The following is a 25,000-nucleotide window of genomic DNA, read 5'->3' on the forward strand; positions in this document are numbered from 1 at the left end:
ATAAACGCTTGGAAAATACGAGCTCTCGCATCGGCGATGACTGCAATATTTTCTATTATTCTTTTTTCTTTTTCTTTTTCTTTTTTTTTTTTTCTTTTTTTCCTCTCATTTCTTTCTTCCTCCTTTCAGTCTCCTTCCTCCTCCAATTCACCTTTAGTTTTTTAATGCGATAGTACATCTCGACCGTTTACCAATATAAATGTTACGCAAAAAATCGCGAGAAGAAATCTCGCGATTTCTTCATCGATTTATTTTCAATGCCCTGTTCTTCTTCTCTTTCTTTTTTGTTTGTTTTTTTTTTCTTTCTTTCCTTCTTTCTTTCTTTCTTCCATCCCTTCCATACCTTTTCTTTTTCGTTTCTTCCCTTTTCTTTTGCAATTTTTCCAAACAAGATTTGTCCATTAAATGAGATCCAAGAGCAACGGGTCATCGCACTCGAGCGAACGCAAACATGTCGCAAGTGATTCCCTTCGGGATTGAATTCTGAAAAATTCGCGAGTTCACGAAGGAGAAGAAGGAATGGAGGGAGGAAAACAAAAAGAGAAAATAGAAAATGGTAAGAGAAGAAAAAAAAAATCCGTCGAAATTTCATAATCGACTTGATACCGAACTCGTAATGAAATTTATTAATACGAAAATACGATATTTATTCTCTTTACGAGTGATACATTAAAAATACAATGATATATATATTTATTGCAACGAAGTTGGTGGAAGGCACGTAGCTACGTTGATTAAAGTAAAAAAGAAAAAAGGAGGAAAATATAATAAAATAAAATGAGATGAAATGAAATAAAGTAAAAAAGAAAAAGAAAAAAAAAGTGGAGGTGCGACGAATGAAAGAGGATAAAAAAAAAAAGAAAAGAAAAAAAAAAGAAAAAAAAAAGAAAGTAAAGAAAAGGAAAAAGATTACAACGATAAGCGTGTCAATAGCTAATCCTATAAATCCGTAATTACCTTTCGAGAAGATTTAACGGTGTCCCGATTCTATCGGTAGAGACCGGGCGACTAACTTGAAATTAAATCAATATCTTTTATCCCTGGTCTCTTCTCGAAAGAAAACCGATTCTCAAGATGGATCGAATATCACGGGGACGGCTATTACAATTAGGAAAGAATTAGTGTTGCACCTTAAGGGGAAGAAAAACGTTTTCCCTGTGACGCACTGCGACGGATGTAAAATTTCTTATCTTGCAGTTTCTGGCTAACCGCAACGCGATAACTCGAGATATATGGCACATACATATATATATATATATATATATATATATATATATATAGATATATATATATGTATATACTTAAAGAAATGAAATATAATAAAAGGATGATGCATCCATGTTATTTATTATATATTTTTGTTTTTTATTCTGTTCTTTTCTTTTTCCTCCTTTTTCCATATTTCTACTTGCTTGATTTTTTATTATACGCAGATGTATATATATATATATCTATATATATATATATATATATATATATATATATATATATATATATATGTAAAACTAGTTACGAGATAGCAAAAGATTCTGTCATAGAACTTCGAAAAAAGGTAATATACATACGTATCTATATCTGTCGTTTCGTTATGAGAAGAAAGAGAAAAAAAAGAGAGCATGAGCGAGAGAGAGAGAGAGAGAGAGAGAGAGAGAGAGAGAGAAAGGTAGAGAAAGAGAGGGACAAAAGAAACATGATAAATTATAGTTCGACAGAGATAGAGAGAAAAAAATGAATAAGAGTTCATATTCGTCAGCAAATTCTCGGAAAATTTGCCCATATCGGTTTTTATCGAATCTCGTACACAGTAGTCGTGAATATTACAAAAGTCATGGCTCATACGGGAAAAGATTCTTTTTCATATTTTTGATCATGAAGTCATTCGATTATCTACAGTGGAAAAGCATCGGGAGAGGAAAATGTATTCCCGTAACAATTTCTCATTTTCTCTTTCTCTCTGAGTTTTCTCTTATTCTCTCTCTCTCTCTCTCTCTCTCTCTCACTCGCTCTCTCTATCTTTCGCTCTCTTTCTTTTTGTCTTTTCCTCTATCATTTTCTCTCCCTCTCCCTCTCTCTTTCTCTCTCTCTCTCTCTCTCTCTCTCTCTCTCTCTCTCTGTCTGTCTTCCTATCTCTCTTTCACTCTATATTTCTTTCTCCCTTTCTTTCTCTATCTCTCTCTCTCCCTCTCTTTTTTTTCTTTCTTTTTTTTATTATAACATGACATCAAACGTCAACAACTACGACGATAGCTCTTTTACCGTCGTCCACGATCGTTACGAGGCGAATGTGAATAGTAAAATTCTTGCATATTCATATGTCGCTTTCTGGCAAAAGAGAGAGAGAGAATGAGGAGAGAGAGGGGGGAGAGGAGAGAGGGAATGAAGAAAAGGAGAAAGAAAAAACAGTACAAACAAGAATCGAGGGGAATAATAAAAAATCATACACGTGCACATAGTTATATAGATATACCGACGCCGACATCGATACCTACATCAGTCATATATATATATATACACACACACATACACACACACACACAAAACACACACACACACACACATATAGTGACTAGAAATTTATCAGATCTCTTTTACAGCTCGTATTTCACAGCGAAACTCACTCCGAACGATATGATTTAACGCTCGCCACTTGTATCCGTTATCATTAGGAATGAAACTTGGCTCGGTCTTGTTTCGAAACCCCTCCATTATCCTCTTTCACGCCCTCCAACCCTTCGGCTGTCGCTTTCGTTTCATCGAACAAAACATTTATACTCTACCACAAATATATATTTCCTGAAACGTAACTCGTATATGCATTTATCCCCTGAATTTCTTTTATTATTTTTTTTTTCTTTCTTCTTCTCTTTTTGCTCGCTTTTTTTTCTTCTCTTTCTTTTTTTTTCTTTTTTTTTTCTTTTTTTTTTCTTTTTTTTTTTTTTAATTACACACCGTTGCAAATGAGTGTCACGCAATTATATAAAACACAAGGTTGTTCGTTATAACTTTTGACAGAAATGTGACGCTTTTTAATTCTTTTTTAACTCTTGCACGAATAATGTCTTTTTCTTTGTTTTGTTTTTGTCTTCTTTCTTTTCTTTTTCTTTTCTTTTTTTGCTTTTCTTTTTTTTTCTTTTTTTTTTCTTTTTCTTTTTTTTTTTTTTCTTTTTTAATGCACATGCAACAAATTGACCGAATCAAATTCAATAAAACTTTACATTCAATTTATCTACCATAACGAAAAATGTGTTACATACAATTTTAGATTGATCGTTTAATAACTTTTAGAAAGGAACATACACATTTTATTTCGAACGTTTCAATGTTAAAAGTTAATAAAATATTCGAATAGATAACAACGAAAAATTTAATAGAAAATGTCTGCAAAACACCAAATACATACTTTTTTAATTTACAATGAAACTATAGCTGAATGATTTTTAATCAATTTTGAAATACAAATGTTTCATGAGGATGCAATAAAAAAAATTTACGAATTATCAGATTTCGTATTAAATTAAAAAATTAATACAATTTGTTCGTATGGTTATTATATAAGTTTGGACAAAAAAAAGTAAAGAAAAAAATGAAAAAAATAAAAAAAATAAAAAAGGGAAACTTTTCTATATCATGCGTATTCACGTATCAATCGTTATAAGAATTTTCAATTAGTTTCAAAATGATTTTCTTCTTTTCCATATCTTCGTTCTCTTAACAAAAATGTAATATAATCTTGTCTAATGTATAAAAGGGAAACAAGTGTAGCTATTATGCAGAATAGTAATGCATAAAAACCATTAAAGAGATAGAACCAAGACATTGAATAAGACACTCTCCACGGTCATGCCTAATAAGAAAGAAGCGAGATAGCAGATACTACATAGATGCTGCTAGTAAAAGATGCAAAATAGTAGCATCACTTTTTCCTACTGATGGCCACATTCTCCAAATAGTTTCGTTATGTATTTTCCAAACGATTTCGGTAGAAATTTAATCGAAAAAAGAAGACGCGAAAGTTTTTTAATTTCCCAAGGATTATATTTTTCTTTCCTTTCTTTTTTTTTTTTATTTTTTTTTACTTTTTTCTTTTTTTTCCTCAAATCATCATCGATTTTATCTATTCGATCATATCAAAATTATTCCAAAATGATTATAACAATTCTAAATCGATCGTTATTACCTATTTGTTAATAACTACGATTTAATCGTTAGCTCAAACGTAATACCAATTAATATCGTTCAAAGAACAGCCAAATAATAATACTGATCGTGTCATGGAACTATATTTCTGTGTATGTATACATGTATGTATATATATATATATATATATATATATATATATATATATATACGTATGTAATTATATGCCATACAGACGTACTTACACGTGCCTCATACATTATGTATATTGTATGTCGTACGTGTACCTATACATACAAATCTACGTAAATTACCAATATATACATGCGTATACACTATTTGCATGTAATCGTCGTCGAAAATCTCGTTAAATTCGATTAAATGTTCAACTGATACATTTCTAAAAAAAATAAGGTATATATATATATATATATATATATATATATATATATATACAATCAAATGCACGCATAAGCTCGTTTATTACCGTATACGAAATCCCACGGTGAATAAATTTTTTATCATGTAAATCTATAAAACCTATAAATGCGTATAAAACGACGAACAACTATTGGCCACGTAATTTCTCACGGAAAACTTTAAAGAGCAGAAAATTGAGTTTAACCGCGTTCTCTCTTTCTCTCTCTCTTTTTTTTGGAACGGATGGTTCTCTCTCTCTCTCTCTCTCTCTCTCTCTTTATACGAATAGGGAAAAACGATAATGAAAGCACAGCGAATCGGACGCGTAAGGCGGAAAATTGCAGCGGAAGGGTAACGTAACGAAACGATGAGTGTTCTGTACTTGCCTTTTTGTTTTCCTTCTTTTTCTCTTGTATTTTTTTTTTTTTTTTTTGTATTTTTTTCTTTCTTTGTTTCTTTTTTTTCCCCCCCATCTCTTTTTATTTTTCTTCGAAGCTTTTCCTTGAATAATAACGATCTTTCAAAAATCTTTCGAATAAAGATGGAAGCTTCCTTTAGAAGAGAAATGTCACGAAATACTGTATTTTACGTTTTACCAAAGAACGATTCAATTTAAAGGTAGATAGACAGGCAGTGAGCGATTCAAGCTTACGGAATTGTTGACGGAGATTGGATTTTATTGTATCGAGGACTAAACTTTCGTTGGGTCTGGCTTAAGTCCCTCGTGACGAAGTACTTCTCTTGGATAAAGAGAAAAAGGGTTCTGACGTATTCATCGACAATGTTTCTCTATCGTTTTATCGATTTTTACGTAAAAATATTTATTCCCATATATTCATTGATTATTCGTTTTTAAAGTATTAAAATGAAAAATTTTCATTTTAAGTGACAATATTAAATAAAATATTAAACAATATTTATATGACTCTATCTTGTATTACTTTTTTTATAATTGTGTATTTATATCATAAATTGTATTTTAAATACATTAATAAATTTCAAAAGGAAATCGTTTACGATCTAAATCGATCATATTGATTATTCCTTTAAAAAATTAAGGAAAAAAAAAATTTTCACTATTTCATACTATTCTCTACTATTACGATAATCATTATATATTTATATCATAAATTATATTATAAATACAGTAACAAACGTCGAACGTGATTATATATACATATATATATATATATATATATATATATATATATATATATATATATATGACATAGATCATATTCGTTGATTATTTCTTTAGAAAATAAAAAAAGAAAAAAAAAATATTTTCTTTTGAAATGTCAATCTCAAATAAATAATTAAACAATATTAATTGATACTATTTCATATTATTTTCTACTATTATAATGATTATTGTATATCTATATTATAAATTATATTATAAATAATGTAATAAAATGTGATTCTTATACGTAGCAAATTAAAACAAAATAAATTATAAAGTATCATAATTATTAAGAATCTTTTAAAATCTTGACCGACATTCGAAGGCATTTAACATGACGTAATTGTACATTAACGTCGTAAGATTAAAAAGGTATATCTCTTGGATATTTAGTGACAAATACAAAAGGACGTTATTTCCAAGTAGACAGATAAAGAGATATAACGAAAATGCCAGACAGCACAGCTTTTAGCAAAGCTTAGCTTTAGGGAAACCGAACGCATTACATACGTTCATCTCGAATCTAAGCTCCCTCGCATTAGTCTTATACATATATATATATATATATATATATATATATATATATATATATATACTTATAGCAGGATATAGTCGGCTGCTATGTACTCTTTTACTACTGCTACCTAGTATAGCTTAATGCACAACGGAAAGATAAAATGCCCATTCGCATTATTAAGTTCAGTCTATTCCGAAAGCTTCTAGTTGGCAACCAAAGTTGAGTTCTATGAAGTTAAAGTTTAATATAGTTAATAAATCAACTTTAAATGTATACGAAGTAATTCAAAAATCCATCAGGATAGATTATCTATATATGTATGTATGTATGTTTAACTTAATTGTTTGTGTCCAAACCATAAAGTGATTATTATTGTTCGTATAAGCACAAATACACACACACACACACACACACACACACACACATATATATATATATGTACATTGTAACGTTCGTTTTCTTTTGACAGAAAAATACGAGGTAGAGTACGTTTCTCGAGGATAGTAGAACGTGGGTGTGTACGTAAGTTTTACCGGGGATAGAAAAATAAATTGAAGAATGTTACGTTACGCGTGGAGCTAAGAGAGAGAGAGAGAGAGAGAGAGAGAGAGAGAGAGAGAGAGAGAGAGAGAGAGAGAGAATAATAACAGCTCCTGGATTGTATCCACGTTAGCTACAGACCTTAATTCTGATCAAGTACTCTTCTCTCTATCGGCCAACTTTGTGGTGTTTTAGTGGCAAAGGAAAAGAAATGAGGTCGAAAGGACGATCGAACTGAAGAGTAAAAAAAAGAAAGAGAGAAAAGAGAAGAGGGAGAGAGAGAGAGAGAGAGAGAAAGAAAAGGAGAAAGGGAAAAAGAAAACTTCGAGTATCATACTTTTTATGTTCTCGCTTCCACAACCATGAATATTACTAGGGAATTTAATTGCATAAGGAAGAGTAGATAGTATGAACGAAACATTGAGAGATGAAAAAAAAACAAAAAAAAAAAAAAAAAGAAAAAGGAAAACAGATATCGGAACAGTATAGCGTTGAGGATACCGCCGTCTTTCAAACTTTTCTCGGAGTAAGTAAGTAGCAACAGTACTGGTAGCAATAACAGTAATATTAGTAGTATTAGTATTAGCAGTAATAGTAGGGGTAGAAGTGGTAGTAAGTTAGAGCGGAAAAAAAACTCCGAGACAAGAAGAAAAAAAAGAAAATAAAATAAAAAAGAAAACAGAAGTAAGGCTGACAACTGGTCTTTCACGGCTCTTAGTTCGCCCGAACAAAATAAGAGTTATATAACAAATCGACGTTGTCCCTGAAAAGGAAAAAAAGAGATAAAAGGAAGACAGAAAGAAAAAAAAAAAAGAAGAAAAAAAAAGAAAAAAAAGAGTAGGGAAGAGGGTAGAAAAAATACGGACAAAAAATAGAAAAAAAGAAAAAAAAACAGAAAGAAACCTCAGAGAGGAAACTTCGAAACTTTGTCCCGAAATAATTTTATATTTCGTTTCTTTACTTTTGTTTTCTTTTTCCATCTTCTTCTTCTTCTTCCTCCTCTTCTTTAACTTTTCCTCATTTTATTTTTTTTTAACTATCTCGTTCTTTGTTTAACCATTTCGTCCTTTTTTACTTTGCTTGTTGACGAAATTCATCGACTATTTATTACCCTTAGGAAATGAAAGGAGAGAGAGAGAGAGAGAGAGAGAGAGAGAGAGAAAGAAAGAGAGAGAGAGAGAGAGAGTGAGAGAGAGTGAGAGAGAGAGAGAGAGAAAGAAAGAGAGAGAGAGAGAGAGAGTGAGAGAGAGTGAGAGAGAGAGAGAGAGAAAGAAAGAGAGAGAGAGAGAGTGAGAGAGAGTGAGAGAGAGAGAGAGAGTGTGAGAAGAAAAGGGAAGAATAAAAAAAGAGAAAACTTACCGAGTATAGGATTGCCACGATGCGTTGCTAAACCACCAAGAGTTAAGACATGAGAATGGTCGGCCGTCACGACGATGAGAGTTTCCGTAAGGTCGACCTCATTTACAACCGCTCGAACTGCTTCTTCTAATGCTAATGTTTCGTCTAGAGCGCGATAAGCGTTGTTGTAATGATGAGCATGATCAATTCTACCGCCTGAAATGTAAATCGAATGATTTCCTTTTCAATGGTCTTCATAATATCTTCTCTCCTCTCTCTCTTTCTCTCTCTCTCTCTCTCTCGCTCTCTCTTTCTCTCTCTCTTTCTCTTTATCTATCTATTTTTCTATCTCTATTTATCCCTCTACCTCTGTCATTTCTATTTTTTTGTCACGCGTTGAAAAAAAAAGAAAAAAAAAAGAAAAAAAAAAAAATAGAAAAAAAAGAAGAAAAGAACAAAAAAATTTCATTTCTAGAAACGCATCGAGATTTATGGCACGCGTAAATTGAATAAAAATTCGAGGGACTCTCCCGACCTTTAGATTGATACGTACGACGTGGTGTTCCGAGATAAGGGAATGCAAGAAATATTTTTCTCAGAGTTCGAAGCAGCAAGCAGAAAAATCATCCCAGCTCTCGGCATCGTCTGATTCCAACGTGAAAATATCACTTTTTTATACCCATTCATTTCTTTTTCCTTTTTTTCCCCCGTGAAATGGAAAAATCAGCTCGGCAGAAGAGAAATAAAAATTTTCTAACGTGAAATAGGAAATAACTAGAAAAATGGATAAGTCGAGCGTACAGAGAGGAAAATGAATTTTTTCCTTTCTTATTTTTTTGTTTTTTTTTTGTTTTTTTCCTTTTTAAATGGTAAATTAAGAAAGAAAGAAAAAAAAATAGGAAAGAAAGAGAAAAGGAAAAAGAAAAAACTAGACGACCGAATGACATTATTATTATTATTATTATTATTATTATTATTATTATTATTATTATTATTATTATTATTATTATTATTAGAGATGTTCTTACGTTGAAATTTTTTATATATCTTAAATACCGATTTATTTCGTAACATCATTTACGCAATCGTACACAGTTATACGAATCGCAAGTGCATTTAATTTAACAATAATCATCGAAGTAATCTATCTCTTTTAACTTGTATATACGCATAAATAATAAATAAGAAGATTGTAGTATATAGCTTACCCTCTACAAAGAGAAAGTATCCTTCCGGATTCTTTGCGAGAATATGCAATGCCTTCAACGTCATCTCTGTTAGAGAAGGATCCCCGGTACCAGTTGTGTTGCGATCCACGTCAAAATCCATATGAGAATAAGCGAATAGTCCTTCAAAATAAACGTAACTATGTATTTACGTGTTCTCTATCTTTCTCTCTCATTCTCTCTCTCTCTCTTTCTCTCTTTCTCCTTCTCTCTGTCTCTTTGTATACAGAGTATCTCGTTTATCTGCTGAGGAATTTTGAAGCTACAAAAAAAAATTTGTTAATAGATATGTTTCTTATGATGGAGTAAATGTCATCTAATGTCAATATTCATTCATTATAAAAAATATCGCTACGTTTGTAATATAATCTAACAGTACGGCAATCAACGATAAAAAGATATTATTCCTTAGATATTAACAAATGTATAACATTTAATTAAATAATGTGACATTTATCCAATGAAAACATTTATAATATAAAAAATATGATTTATAATATTTTTATAACAATAAATTCTCACCTCGTATGGCAGATCGTTGATATCGTTTCAACGAATGTCATCGGTACGATGAAAAGAAAATATATAGTTTTATTAAAAACAAAAAAAACAAAAAAAAAGAAAAAAAAGAAAGAAAGAAGTAAAATAATGAATTGGGCTTTGAAAATTTTTTCTATTGTTCGTCCTGTTAAAAAGAAAAAAAAAAAGATATTGGCACCATATGATGTGCCCCATCATACCAAACAAATCTGTAAAAAAATTTTTTTGATAGGTTTAATCCCTCACGAGATATTCCCATTTTTCGAGATAAACGGGACGCCCTGTATGCACCCGCGTGCACACACACACACACACACACACACACACACACACACACACACACGCACCCACGCACGAACGAACGAATCCACGCATATATGTATGTATGTATGTATGTATGTATATATGTGTATGTACGTATATATTTATGTGTGTTATTTTCAAACGTGACTTCTCATGCCTGAAATAAATATAGTACTTTAACATACTGACATATACATGTATACACATATGACACATGTGTGTAAAATGGAAGGATATATACAAAAGGAGGATAAGCATGAGCAATAAAAAGCGAACAATACGAATAGTTTGAACGTATGTATAAATTGCATCGTCATTAATCCAAAAACGTAGAGAAAGATATTTGAAGAAAAACATCAACAGAAAAAAAAAAAATGAAACAAAAAAATCCACCCAAAAAAGAAAAAAAAGAAAAAGTCAATAACTAAATTAAATCCGCAGGAACGTGGATTGTTTGGCTTTTTATCTTCATGAATCGTGACGCTTTTCTCCTCTTTTTTTCGTTTTCATTTTTTTTTTTCATCGCCATTCGTATGTTATGATTTTTTTTAATATAGTAGATCAAAATCAACGTTTTTTTTTTTCTTAATTTCTTTTATTTAATATAGAAATATTCGAGTTTACCTAATAAGTAATTAACTTTTCGAACGTCAACGCTCTCAAATTGTTCCTTATTGGAGACGTATCGCGCGGAAACTTTCCGCATGCGATTGTTCCGTGACCATTCCTCAATTAGATTTCTACCGTCTAATCGTCTACCCTCTTTGTCCGGTTCTTCCGGGTCCAAGGTCACTTTGGGTACAAAATGACGTCTCCCACCGCCAAGTATTACCTAAAAATTCAAGAAATCATTGTCAACGAATTAATCGGTATATATTAAATATTACATATATTCATCGATAAACCTGAGTTATTAAAGTAACGTGATTTAAAGTTAAAATGAAGTTAAAATGCTGGAATATAAAAAGTGAACGTTTCGATTAACAATGAGCTTTTGTTTCACGTCCGAAGGGCAATTGAAACTAACTACAATAGTGTGCTCGTGCAAATGCACGTTAACATTCCCGTACCAATTTAATTCACTTTATATGAGTGAATCTAACTACATACGTAATATCGCGTATCGAAGAACGATGAATTATCGTTGGTTCGATGAATTTGCTTGTTGGATATGAACGAACGAATCTTCTCTTGCGTTATACGTTTGAAAATGATTAATAAAATCTTTTAACGATTCAATGAATGTAAATATATATATATATGTGTGTGTGTGTCTGTGTGTGTGTATACTGTATATGTATGTATATGTAACAAAGAAGTACGAAATAAAATGAAAGAAGAGAAAAATACTTTTTATTAAAAAATGTGTAATAACATAGTAAATTAATTTTTATTCTTCTGCGAAACAATGAATTTAGCGTATTTAAAAGAAATAAAAAATAAATAGCTATTACTTTTCACTCCACGTCATCCTATCTTTTCTATTATTGCTATAATTCGTATCATTATTACTATTAATATTACTATATTATTATTATTATTATTATTATTATTATTATTATTATTATTATTATTATTATTATTATTATTATTATTATTATTATTATTAATATTATTGTTGTTGTTGTTATTATCTTCATTATTGTTATTATTATTGTAACTACTATACACATAGCAAGATTGTTAAACTTAATTATTCTCGCTAAACTACAGGATGCTCTCACACACAAGCTTGTTTTCGCTTCCTTTTTCAAACTCTTTTCTAATCTCCTACTAATTCTGTAAAACAATCCTTCCCTTTCTTTCCCTTAATTTTCCTTTTTCCAAAAATCTGTCCTGTAATCTACTAAAGAATTTATTATTCACGATTAAAAACTCTTTCTTCAAGTATCATTTACGAACCCACCACAATGAACTACACATTTCAATGTACTAATTCTCGGGATTATTCATTATATCCGAATATATTGAATCATGGTTACTCCTGAATCCGTCAATGTAACAATAAAACTCTCTCAAAATCGCGACGATATTTAAATTGTTAATCGGAAAGAAAAAAAAACAAATAGATCACGATTTTTTGTCAAATAATATATTGGATCGACGTATGAATATATATATATATGTGTGTGTGTGTGTGTGTGTAAATGGCATTAATAAGTACAGAGTTAATAACACTAAAATGAAACTTATTTATAACTCAACTTGACAAGTTATGCGAAATTAAAACAAATCTACGTGAAAAAAATTAAAAATTTTAATTATAATATATTCCATTTATAGGGCTAATTCATAAATATATATTCTGTAACAAGAGTAATGGAATTTATTACATAATAAGACAAGTAAGAGTAAATGTAAAAATTAAAAAAAAAAAAAAAAAAAAAAAATTAAAAAATTATAATAAATTTATCTTAGATATGAAGTAATAAACTTCTTATTTATATAATTTATATTATAATAAATCTAAATTTATTATGTAAAAATCGTGAGAAAAATTTGAAATCATCACAGGTGATTAAACTTGTACCAAGATTTAAACTCTCGATTTATGTTTTGGATCATTAATGTAAGTTATTCGAGCCATCAGGTCAATCTCACGAATAATAACTTATTAAAAATGATGGTGTTTGATTTCTTACTTATATAATTGTAATATATCGCGAATAATTCCATTATTTATAGCGATAGTAATTCATAAATTAACCTAACACATATATTAAAATCGTACGTAATATCACGTTCGTTATCAACATCATTGTACATAAGTATGTGTGACGGAAGAAATTCTATTTTAAATGTTTTCAGGATGACGCAAATATACGACTATTTTCAATGTTTCTTACTTTATTTTTAACGTATTCACGTATATTAGATTTTAATCTGATATAAAATAAATTTCATCAACAATTTTTTGCGTATACTTTGAAGAAGTTTGAAAAAAATCTAACACATAGATCCACGATAAATGTTTCCTTCCTTAAACTCACACATCTGATATCTGAACGTGATAACGTAAACATAATAACACGTTTATATTTATTTTTATAATTTTGAATAAGTTGTGAAAAAATATATCAGGCCTCTGCTCACGTTGATATTACGTCCGGGCTCATCTTCAAGAAGTTGTCGAGCGATATCTTTGCAGGAAGGACGAGACGCAGGTGGAACTTTGCCATCATCTTCCCAATAACGACTTGCTGCATGAGCGTAAAGGGCTGCTGGTGTTGCATGCGTGACTCTTGTGGTTGTAACCAAGCCCGTAGATTTGCCTAAAGAAAAAGAAAAAGAAGAAGAAGAAGAAGAAGAAGAAGAAGAAGAAGAAGAAGAAGAAGAAGAAGAATAAAGAGAAGAGAGAAAAAAGAAAAAGGTCGAAGATTAAGAGAGAAAAAGAAAAGAGAGAAAAAAGAAAGAAACAAAAAGAGAAAAAGAAAAGAATAAAATAGGACAAAAAGATAGAAAAATTATGTCAATCACGTAACGACGTTATATTATTCATATAAATAATCAAACAATGCGTGCACTTGCCTTGGCCCTGTGCCCAATTTATGAGTGATGGGACGCGCGCGTCGAAACTCGAGTAACAATTTTCAAAACGAGCCGAGGAATCCAAACCCACCGTTTCATAATTCGCTTTAACGCCACAAAGCAATGCTGTCGCGCACGCCGATGATTCCCCGACTTGCGCATCCATGTTGTAAGTCTGAAAATTGTAGGATGGAGTAAAGGATAAAGGTAATGATTTAAATGTTGAGAAATATTTTATGAAAGTATATTTCTTACTTCGTTCATTAAGAAATTATTCTATTCTAAAATAAATATTGAAAGAACATGACGAAGGTGTGTATGTCTCTATGTGTGTATATGTATATTGTTATGTGTATGTCTGTATGTATACATTTATGCGTATGTGTATGTATATATACGCGTGATTAATTTACTTTAATCTTGACTTTTATCTTCACAATGTTTTATTTCTTAATTCCTATGTTTTTCTATTGTCTTTTTAATTTTTATTATCATTTATCATTTATTTTTATTATCATTTATCATTATGTATATACTATCTTAATTCATACATACATATATATATATATATTCAAGATAAAAGATACAAATATAAGAACCCATACGTTATTTTTTTTTTCGTTTCGATTATCTAAATACCTCTTTTATATCTTCACTAATCCGATAGAAAACTATTTTAAGTATTATGTCATCGTTGATGCAAAAAGATATAAAGATAATAATAATAAGAAGAAAAAAAAGAGGTATACGACAAACGTAATTCTTTCAGGCATCACATGCAGACGTTGGGGTTTTCGTCGTGAAGTACAAAGGCGTCATCTATTTTCCATTTTTCTTCACCGGTTTAAAAAGTACGAAAATAACGTAAGTAAGTACTATGAAAACGCATAAAAAAAAAGAAGAAGAAGAAAAAATCCCCCCAGAAAAGAAAGAGAAAAGGGACAAAAGGTAGAGTACCATAAAAGACACGCATCATTATCATAGGAAATGCCGATCGATTTGAATATCGTCGGAAAACAACGATGAGAGAACGACATTGATGATGTTGTTGCTCGCCTGTTCATCGGGAAAATGCTTCAGAAAGATTTAGCATGAAAAAGGAAAGAAGAAAAAAAAGAAGAAGAAAAGTAAGGATAAAAGATAGAAAGGAAGGAAGGAAAAAAAAGATAGAGATAAAGAGATAGAGATGGATAGATAGATAGATAAAGAGATAGATAGAGATAGAGAGAGAGAGAGAGAGAGAGAGAACGAAATGTACGGAAAAGTAGACCACAAGGCTTTGTCCGTTCCATCGAGAACATACGATGCGTCATAGTCGTTTATTCGTGGTATAGAATATCTCCCTATCTACCCGATACGGAAATATTGATAAGATAATCGATCGTGAACGTTGCTCACGTCAAGATGTTGTTACGGTTTATTGGTAGCAGTGTGCACACCTTGCCTAACGATGGACGGGAACGCGAGAATGTCGAAAAACGAAAAGGGAGGAGAGAATAAAGATCGAAATTCCGGGCGTTGTCCAGAAACTAGGGAGCTGGTTAAAATGGAGGAGAAAGAGGACGTGGTGGATGCGGAGGAAGAGAGTGTTTCTGTGGCACAATGTATCCCTTCGTCGAGCGAAACCCAGCAGAGCGACATGGATGGATGGCCGTTCAGAAAAACAAAGTGAGTAACTATGCTTGGCTCAAGCGATTCGTCTCATAAAATCGTGATAAAATCAAAATCTATTTTTTTTTTCTTTTTTTTCTTTTTTATCTAAATCTTGAATATTCATTCCGAATCAATCGATTCTCAGATAGATAAAATATGAAGAATCGATTGGTTAATTTTTTCTATTATTTAAAACTATTATTTCACATAGTTTCTTCTATCAAATAATTTTCATCGACTTTTTATTCGTACGTAATCAAAGAGATTCGTCGAATCTAGAAAAATTAATTGTCGAAAGTATTTTTTATTCGATTGTTATAAATGTGTTGTGCCTATATTACGAATCAAAAAGGATAACTTAGCTTTTTTTTTCCATCTTCTTTTTTATTTTACTTCCTTCTTTTTAATCAATTTTTCATTTCGACTGAAGAATAAATTGTCGGAAGTATCTTTTATTCGATAATTGCAGAAGTTTTGTCTAAATATGACAAATTAACTGAATCACTATGATTACTAAATTATTCGAATATAACAAGATATATCTAATTTAAAGAATCAATTGTCGGAATTATTATTGATACGTATCGTTATGTTATATACGTGTTAAATGAATATGACGAAAACTCGAAGAATCTTGATTAATTCAATTGTTTCATTAGGATATTCAACTTAATTTTGATTAATCGTTTGAATGAGATTTATCTAATCTAAAAAATAAATTCTTGGAAATATTATCGGAATAATCATTATGTTATTGATTATATTGATCGTTGGTTATATTGTCGAATATGATAAATCGATTGAATGGCTTAGCTACTTCACTATTTCATTATAATTTTCCAGCTAATTTTGATCGACAATTCGAATATAAAGACATTTATTTAATCTAAGGAATCAATTTTCGGAAATATCATAGATACGATCATTATAACATATTGTATACGTGTTATATGAATATAACGAATTAATTGAATAGTTGATTTCATTATTTATTTCATCATATTACTTCATTATTTCATTAAATTTTATTATTAATTATTTTATTATTCAGCTAATTTTAATCGACTATTCGAATATAACAAGATTTATTAAATCTAAGATATATATCGTTGGAAATATTTTTGATTCGATAGTTATAAATGTGTTGGATGAATATGACGGATTAACCGAATGGCTTGGCTATTCGTGGACTTTCCAAATCTTTTCCAGCTATTCCGATCGACTATTCGAATAGAATGAGAATTCTCGAATCCAAATAGTTCGTTGTCGGAGGTATTACTCAAGTGATCCGATTGCTATACTCGTTTCGATATAAAGAATCTCGCTTGGACAAGTTCGAGTTTCTCGTACTTACTCGACGTGAAAAGATAAGAAAAAGAAATGTTTCGTGAGAAACTCTCGGAGTTTTTCGCTCGTTTCGTACGTACATAGATAGATACTTGTGAAGGATCGATCGATTGAACGAACGAATGAACGATCGGTCGATCGATCGATAGATAGATAGATTTAGTTGACCAGTAGATCGATCGTCCTAATCGCCGAGAGAAAGACGAGGCCTCGATGCGAAGATAAAGTTCGATCGCACGTATGGCACGAACCGCGAACTTCCGTGATAAACGTTCAGAATCGATTTCAGAAGTTCTCTTGCTGATCCATTTGGAGATTTCGATCCAAGTTAAAATTAAATTGCTAACCGGATGATTCCCTGCCACTTACTACATCCACGTCTTACTCTTCCAAGCGAGATTACAGTTTTGCACGTGAGTGGTAAGTTACCGGGAACGTATTATCCATGGCAACAAGAAGTTTAGAGATTATTATTACGTTTCGGATTGCTTCTGTTTCCATTTAATCAATGATAATAAGATTTGTCCTTAAAAAACATTAGAACTGTATTATTCTCCTCAGAGATACAAACGACGGAACAATGTCCCAAAAAATCGTCCAGGTTGATGTCGATCCAAATGCAGAAAATTATAATATGTATCACAAGAGAAGGGGCATTGCCTTGATCTTCAACAACGTTTACTTCACCAAAATGACAATCAGAAAAGGTTCTGAAAAGGATTGCAAGGATTTAACTCAATCTTTGCAGAATCTAGATTTCGAGGTCCGAATATACGAAGATCCAACTCTGGAAACGATTTTTACTATTTTACGAAAGAGTGAGTATGATTTATCAAAGAAATCGCATCGAATTTTTCGAGGACGATTATCATTTCTATTATTATTATTATTATTATTATTATTATTATTATTATTATTATTATTATTATTATTATTATTATTTATTTAAGCGTAGTCGAATAATGATTTCGAGCTAACTCGTTATCCGAATTATTAGAGTGTAGAAGTATGAATGTATAATGATCCAAAGGATTTCAATCAGTCTCGAAATGTATTGGTAAATGAAACAGTCCGAGTTTACGAATGAATCCTTTGAAATCATCGGCTTTTCCTTTCTCTTTTCTTTCTTTAGTTAGTTAGATGCAACGAAGCAAAAGAAAGGATAATTTCTTACTCACCTTAGGCCGAAGGTATATAACAGTTTATTTGTAGTTCGTGACATGAATATTCCAGGACGTTAAGTGGAATACACGTTTACGGCGACCAGCTGTTAATAATTACAACCTTCCGCGTGGAAATCCAGACCCATCATTTAACCAATTTTCCTATGTATATATGTACATATGTATTATATGTTTGTATTGTGCTATACGTTGACGTATGTAATATGTACGCATGCACAGATGTATGTATGTATGTACGTATGTACGTATGGATGTATGTGGATATATAGATGTTTTTTGAATCTTTGACCAACTCAGTTTTAATAATTACATATGTTAACTTGAAGAAGTATATATATATATATATGTATATATATATATGTATATATATATATATGTAGAGAGAGAGAGAGAGAGAGAAAAAGGTGGTAGGAAGTAGATAGATAGATAGAGAGGGAGAGAGAGAGAGAGAGAGAGAAAGGGGGTAGGAAGTAGATAGATAGATAAAGAGAGAGAGAGAGAGAGAGAGAGAGAAAAAGGTGGTAGGAAGTAGATAGATAGATAGAGAGGGAGAGAGAGAGAGAGAGAGAGAAAGGGGGTAGGAAGTAGATAGATAGATAAAGAGAGAGAGAGAGAGAGAGAGAGATGAATTAAAAATTTCCAAACTTAAATGGATCATATCGAAAAAAATTTCTTCAAAACGCTACTCCTAAATGAAAATTTATTATATCGTCAAGATTTCAATTAAAATGCCAATTAAAAATTGAACATCCGCGGTGGAATGAAATTCTCTATCGGGAAAAAGGGAGAGGTACAGGTTGCGAAATGCATTACTGAATTTTTTCCGCATTGATATTTTCTATCCTTTTACAAAATTTGAACTATTTTAAGGAATGAATAATAATGAAATGCTCACGGTTCCGTTTCATGATAACATTTCCTTTTAATTTATTTTTCCGCTTTGCTTTTTTCTTCTTCTTTTTTTTTTTTGTTTTTTTTTTTTTTTTTTTTTTTACAATATATAAATCGCACAGTGGACTCTTTTGTTCTTCGCTCTTACGGATTTATTTCTTTTTTTTTCTTTTTTTTTTTTTTTTTTTTTTTTCTCTAAATTTGACAAAAACAAAAGCGATCAGATTTTACGGTTCATCCAATACATATTTCGTAGAGAAATCCTTCGCGTTCTGATATACGTTGATTATTTATAAGCGAGCATATATTTCACGGAAGCTTTCAACCTGAAATATATACTCGCCACATTCGCCACGAGACTGAATTTACATTCCCGTAGCAGAACTATCGGTGATGGTGATGGTGATGGTGGTGATGGTGGTGGTGATGGTGATGGTGATGGTAGTAGTGGTGGTGGCAGTGGTAGTGATGGGAGTGTGAGGAAGAGGAGGAGGAGGAGGAGGTGGAGAAGAGTTGCAAGGGAAAAGAGGGAGGCTTGGTTGGTAATAAACTTCGAAATTTATAGCGCATCCTCGCTATCGATCGAGACCAAGCGAGGTTTAGCCTTCTTCGAGAGGAAAGAGAGAACGTTGCGGAGCGGATGTTATTAGCAAAGACGTGCGCCTTAGAACGACGATGCTCGTGGAAAATTGGTGACGGGGAGGGGGTTAGCCGGAGGGGAAGGCAAGAAGGTCTAGGTGCGCGGTAGTCACGATTAGAAGACAGAAGCAATTGCGCTAACGCCGTAATATCTGTCCTTTGTTTCTACGGATAATCAGAGTTCTGCGTTCTCGTACAAAAAAAAAAAAAAAAAAAAAATAAAAGAAATGAACAAAAAGAAAGGAAAAGAAAAAAGATCGCGCGTATTCGTTCGGCCGAAATTACTTTTTTCTTTTTTTATTGTAATTTATTTGAAATCGTCTCGTTAATGCATGTAACTAAAGAAAAAGAGACTCCTTTCGACAACGTATGAATAATGCCAGATAAACATACAGAATATTATATAGTATCCCGATTATTATTGTATTCCAAAATGTATCTATATTTTCCAATCGTAATATTTTTTTTTTCTTTTTTTTTTTGGTAAATCATTATTATGTCGAGTTGTCAAGCAACATACATCATGTTAATGTATTTCTCTCACTTCAGTATCGTGTCTCTTACGATGATTTATGATTATTAATGAAGTTCTCTATTTAATCGAGACAATATATATATATATTAGGTGGACCGGAAAGTAATGTCGTTTTTGCGCACGTCGATATTTGATTGTGATTAAAAATAAAAACTTGTTAAAAATTTATTCGTTTGAATTTAATTTAAGAAAGCGACATTACTTTCCGGTCCCCCTAATATATATATATATATATATATATATATATATATATAATAATGAAATGTTTAATGATAATACCATACCAGTGAATGGTATTAAATTAATCAGGCTAAGATCTTGCAAATTTTATTTCGTTAGAAATCTTTTGTTTAATTAAATATTAACTTTAACAAATTATTTAATTTCTCATTATATTCCGTCATTCATTTAATAAAGATTAATCAGAACGGTTGGAATTAAAAAATGACAAAAAGGAAGTCGAACGACAAAAAAAAAGGAGCAAGAAAAAGAAAAGAAAAAAAAAAGAAAAAGAGAAAAGAAAAAAAAAAAAGAAAAAGGAAAAAGAAGAGAACGCTAATTTAATCAATTATAACGTAATAATATTCGCATTGATAATTGAATCTCCTTTATTCCACGTTAATTTGATGTAAATATAAAAGTGCACGAAAGTACACATTGTTTAAGACGCTAAGAGAAAGCGCGTAATTCGCGGGTGTAACTGAGGAGGAACGATACGAACGCAATCTGAACGCAATCCAAACGCAAGCACGGATACAGAAGCACAGCTATAAACCCTTTGCATCGCATTCCAGATTGCTCGTTCGTTCGCTTGCTCGTTCGCTGGTACTCACTCGTACTCGGTGCCTATTACGGTAAACAGTTCTCCCCCGACCATTACCACGTAGACTACGTTGAATTAATTAATCCTTTCATTAAAGCCTCTGCGGAAGACCACACGGATGCCGACTGCCTGATCGTAACGGTCATGTCGCACGGAGATTCTAATGCGTTACATTCGGCGGACAGTGTCTATTCCCCCGATATGCTCTGGACACCCTTCACTGCTGATCAATGCACTACTCTAGCCGGGAAACCGAAATTATTCTTTATCCAGGTAAATAACAATTCATTTCTATGTATTATACTAATTGACATATTCGTCGAATAATTATTACTTGGTTGATTATGATCATTATTATTAGATCTCGATACAGATTGAAATGTATTCAAATAATAATATTTACACGATCATTATGATGATTATACTGATCGTTTGATCGTGAATTTCTCTATTCAAGTATATTCAATCGATAAGCTCGTTTCGATCATTACTAACTTTGTATAATTATTAGATCATAATTCGAGGTATAACGTGAGTATTTAAGCAATAGATTTAACTAATCATTAGAGAGATTAGATGATACGCGATTCATTGTGATTATATATTTTTGATATCTTTAACTGACATATCGATCCAATCATTTATATATATTTATATATAATGAAATTTGTACGATGATCGATCAAATTTAACATTTAATTTTCTTTCCTCTTTAAAAATGTCTGTCATATTCCTTTAAAGAAGTTTATATACCATGCTCATAAAACCATCGGTTGGGTCATTATAAAAGCTCGTAGAACCGTTTAGATCGTCGGGATATGGATGCTGATCTTGCTGGACCTTTTACGGGCTCGTATCTTGAGAAGGTCGATCGTAAAACACGCGTACACCGTATGGTTTATTTGTCGAGATCTGCGGTTTGCTTTCTCGAGTTTGTTCTTGCCAATGGGAACGTCCTAGTAATTTTGATTATTCGACGATATAAAGTACTAAATGGAATATTTAATAACTAGCATGAACCGACCTGAACTTTTTCTCAGTTTCTCGATATTTCCTCTCTCTCTCTCTCTCTCTCTCTCTCTCTTTCTTTTTACCCTTTCCTTTTTTCTTTCCTTTTTCTCCCCCCGTCCCTTTTCTATCTCATGCTGTCATACGTTCTTGAACGATAAAAATTCGTAAACAGAATCGTAAAGGAGCTTTCGAGTTAGAATCCCTCTCGTTTGTTCATACTTTTTTTTTCTTTTTTACTTTTTTTCTATTTTTTGTTTCTTTTTTCTTTTCTTTTTTTTTTTTTTACTTCAGGCTTGTCGCGGTGATCAGTTAGACAATGGAGTTATCGTTCAGCAAGCTGGCTATAGAGACGTTACGGATAGTAGAACAGTCGATTCCTATAGCATCCCAACGTTCTCTGATATCATGGTGGCTTACTCGACTCAGGATGGTACGTATCCTTTAACGAACATACACGTACGTGAAGTATATCTCACGTAAAGGTAAGCTGCTTATTTTCAATGTTATCCTCTAAGACGAGACAAGGAGAAACCGCGTTAAAAATTCTTGAATACATGCACTGAAACATGAGCGAATCTCTCTCTCTTTCTCTCTCTCTCTCTCTCTCTTTCTCTCTCTCTTTTTCTCTAAAGTATTATATAATCATCTTTCGGTGACCTAAATCTTCTTGAAAATAAAAAAGGCCTTTTAATGAACAAAATATTCAGTATTCTTTTCTCTCTCTTTCTCTCTCTCTCTCTCTCTCTCTCTCTCTCTCTCTCTCTCTTTCATATAAGGTTTTATAAAAATATAATAATTAACGGGTTCATTGATTAATAGTATGCGGTTTGAAGTATTATCCATCAGTAAAAGAATATTTTATTAAATCACGATATTTATATTATTCTGTATTAAAAGTTATAGTAGATCGATTTTGTTGGTTGACAAGAACGTGAGAAAGAATTTATTATCGATGTATATGATACAATGAACTACTGATATTGAATATTTTATATATTCATATAAAATATGAAGATACATATATATTCTTCGAGCATAAATATCTAACATTTGTATATGTATATGTATATGTATATGTAATTATTTTCTATTTGTCATTATCATAAATTAATTATGAAATAAAATATCGAATTCAATAACGAAATTAATATTTGAAATATTCATAATATAATTTGTAATAATTTCAGTTTGTTAATGATAATAGTTCTTAAAAATAACAATTTTATATCATAGATAGTAAAATTGACGAATGATAACGAACGATTCGTTTCGTTAATTTTTCATGGAAAATAATTCCATCGGATCGTTCAACATAATTAACGAAAAATAGAAAGCACGAAAATCTTTTCTCCAATTTTTTTTTTTCTTAATTTTTTTTTCTTTTATTCATTTTTTTCTCTCTCGTCTTCCTTTTCAATCTCGAACAGTTCGTTCAACGATATTCAGAACGAATATCTTGTTTGTAATTAGTGAGACCATTCATAAAGCGATTTGGCTATATGATGGGACTAAAGAATAGATAGTAGTTTAGCATGCAGAGCTAGGACACAAGAGATATAGATAGAAATAGGTAGATCTATATATATATCCACACACACACACACACACATATATATATATATATATAGCGGAAGGAGTGAAATGCGAGACGTGTGAAAGCTCGCGAGATTTCAAAGTACCGATGTTTATTTTCCGTTATCAGCACTATAACGCTCTGAATTATTCAGTTTCCCAGGGAAAGTACGTGTACACTCGCGAGAAATTGGCTCGTTCGATTGGGACGTTTGTCTCGCGAGCAAGTGACACGATAATATATGTACGTATCCTCGTGTACGAGCCGAATCGAATCACCGTGACGTTATTGAATTATCTGGTTATTCGATAATATTGCGTTGAATAATTTCATCGATGCAACCACAGAGGATTTCCTATTATAAACGTCAAATGTTTCTTCCTTCATAACGTGCAACTGTATGGCCATTAATACGACATCGAGGAACTTATAAAAAAAAAAAAAAGAAAAAAAAAAAAGAACCCCCCAAAAAAAAAGAAAGTAAAAGGAAAAACAGTTTAGAAGAAAAATAAATACAAACAAAGAAACAAAGAACAAATATTGCAGGTGTTAAGGTTTATGGCAGGTGACTACTTTATGTACGTACTACGTAGCTCAAAAGAAATGAAATATATTCCGTATCCATAGAAACTCGTAAAAGAAGAGAAAAGTCGTTTCTCCGGTGGGAACGACGACGACGACGACGACGACGACGACGACGAAGTTGAGTATAGATAGAGAGCGAAAAACGAGAGAAAGAGAAAAGAGAGGGAGGGAGAGAGAGAGAGAGAGAGAGAGAGAGCGACTGCTCAAAGAGTTATTCGTAAGTGCACTCGAGACACGAAACGTACAAGTATGTCAAGGGTGCAATATCTGTTTTCTCGACAGCAACGGGGGCATATTTTTCATATGTAACGCCGTACCGGAAATCACTGTGACATTATTTTCCTGAAGCTCTATCGAGTACATGCTCGAAACATTTATCTTTGTCTTACGTATACGATGGCAGAATGTCAGAGAGAGAGAGAGAGAGAGAGAGAGAGAGAGAGAGAGAGAGAGAGAGAGAGAGAGACGAGGGTGTGAAATCCGTTGCTGGGTGCAAATATTTACCCGGGCGTTGGTAATGGTCCATAAGAATTTTACTTCGCCCTGACGTACTTACTATCTAATGAAGAAAAAGAGAGAGAGAGAGAGAGAGAGAGAGAGAGAGGGAGTGAACTAGAAAGAAAAAAATAATGATAGAGACAGTGAGAAGATAAGTTAGAAAGAAACAAAATTATGACAGAGAGAAAGAGAGAAAGAGAGAGAGAGAAAGAGAGAGAGAGAGGAGAGAGAGTGTGTGATTTAAAAAGAGAGTCAGAGAGAGAGAGAGGGAGAGTGAGCTAGAAAGAGAAATAGAGATAAAAATAGAGGGAAAGAGAGAGAGAGAGAAAGAGAGAGAGAGAGAGAGAGAGAGAGAGAGAAGGAGAGAAGTATTCACGGATGCCACTGATAACAATGAGAGTATCAATCAGACATAGCAACCCCAAATTGGCAATCCTATTATTCTACAAACGTGACTGATTTCGAGCATCAATATTTCGGTATCGTGCGACGAAGAACATTCCAAAGGCTTGATTAGAAAGCAAAATTG

General features: G+C 31.8%; 2 protein-coding genes across 3 annotated transcripts in view; one reads left to right on the forward strand and one right to left on the reverse strand.

Annotated features, from left to right (window-relative positions):
* LOC118449500 (alkaline phosphatase) overlaps positions 1-25,000 on the reverse strand; it is a 125,832-nt gene that overhangs the window by 23,870 nt on the left and 76,962 nt on the right. The window contains exons 4-8 of the mRNA XM_085655536.1: positions 13,733-13,907; positions 13,298-13,476; positions 10,829-11,036; positions 9,344-9,484; positions 8,157-8,351 (exon numbers count right to left, since the gene is read on the reverse strand). Coding sequence (XP_085511662.1) covers positions 8,157-8,351; positions 9,344-9,484; positions 10,829-11,036; positions 13,298-13,476; positions 13,733-13,907 — 898 coding nt within the window. The remainder of the gene's footprint in view (positions 1-8,156; positions 8,352-9,343; positions 9,485-10,828; positions 11,037-13,297; positions 13,477-13,732; positions 13,908-25,000) is intronic.
* LOC118449501 (caspase drICE-like) overlaps positions 15,046-25,000 on the forward strand; it is a 15,131-nt gene continuing 5,176 nt past the window's right edge. Inside the window, exons 1-5 of one of the 2 annotated variants that reach the window (XM_085655537.1) lie at positions 15,262-15,400; positions 17,022-17,152; positions 17,294-17,550; positions 20,902-21,077; positions 22,107-22,245. In XM_085655537.1, coding sequence (XP_085511663.1) covers positions 17,313-17,550; positions 20,902-21,077; positions 22,107-22,245 — 553 coding nt within the window. In that variant the 5' untranslated portion in view covers positions 15,262-15,400; positions 17,022-17,152; positions 17,294-17,312. Of the gene's footprint in view, positions 15,401-17,021; positions 17,153-17,293; positions 17,551-20,901; positions 21,078-22,106; positions 22,246-25,000 lie in introns of both variants that reach the window. The other variant, XM_035884153.2, reaches the window with a different exon arrangement.

This window comes from Vespa mandarinia, chromosome 3, assembly GCF_050613455.1.
Source record: "Vespa mandarinia isolate Hongniang chromosome 3, ASM5061345v1, whole genome shotgun sequence".
NCBI lineage: Eukaryota > Metazoa > Arthropoda > Insecta > Hymenoptera > Vespidae > Vespa > Vespa mandarinia.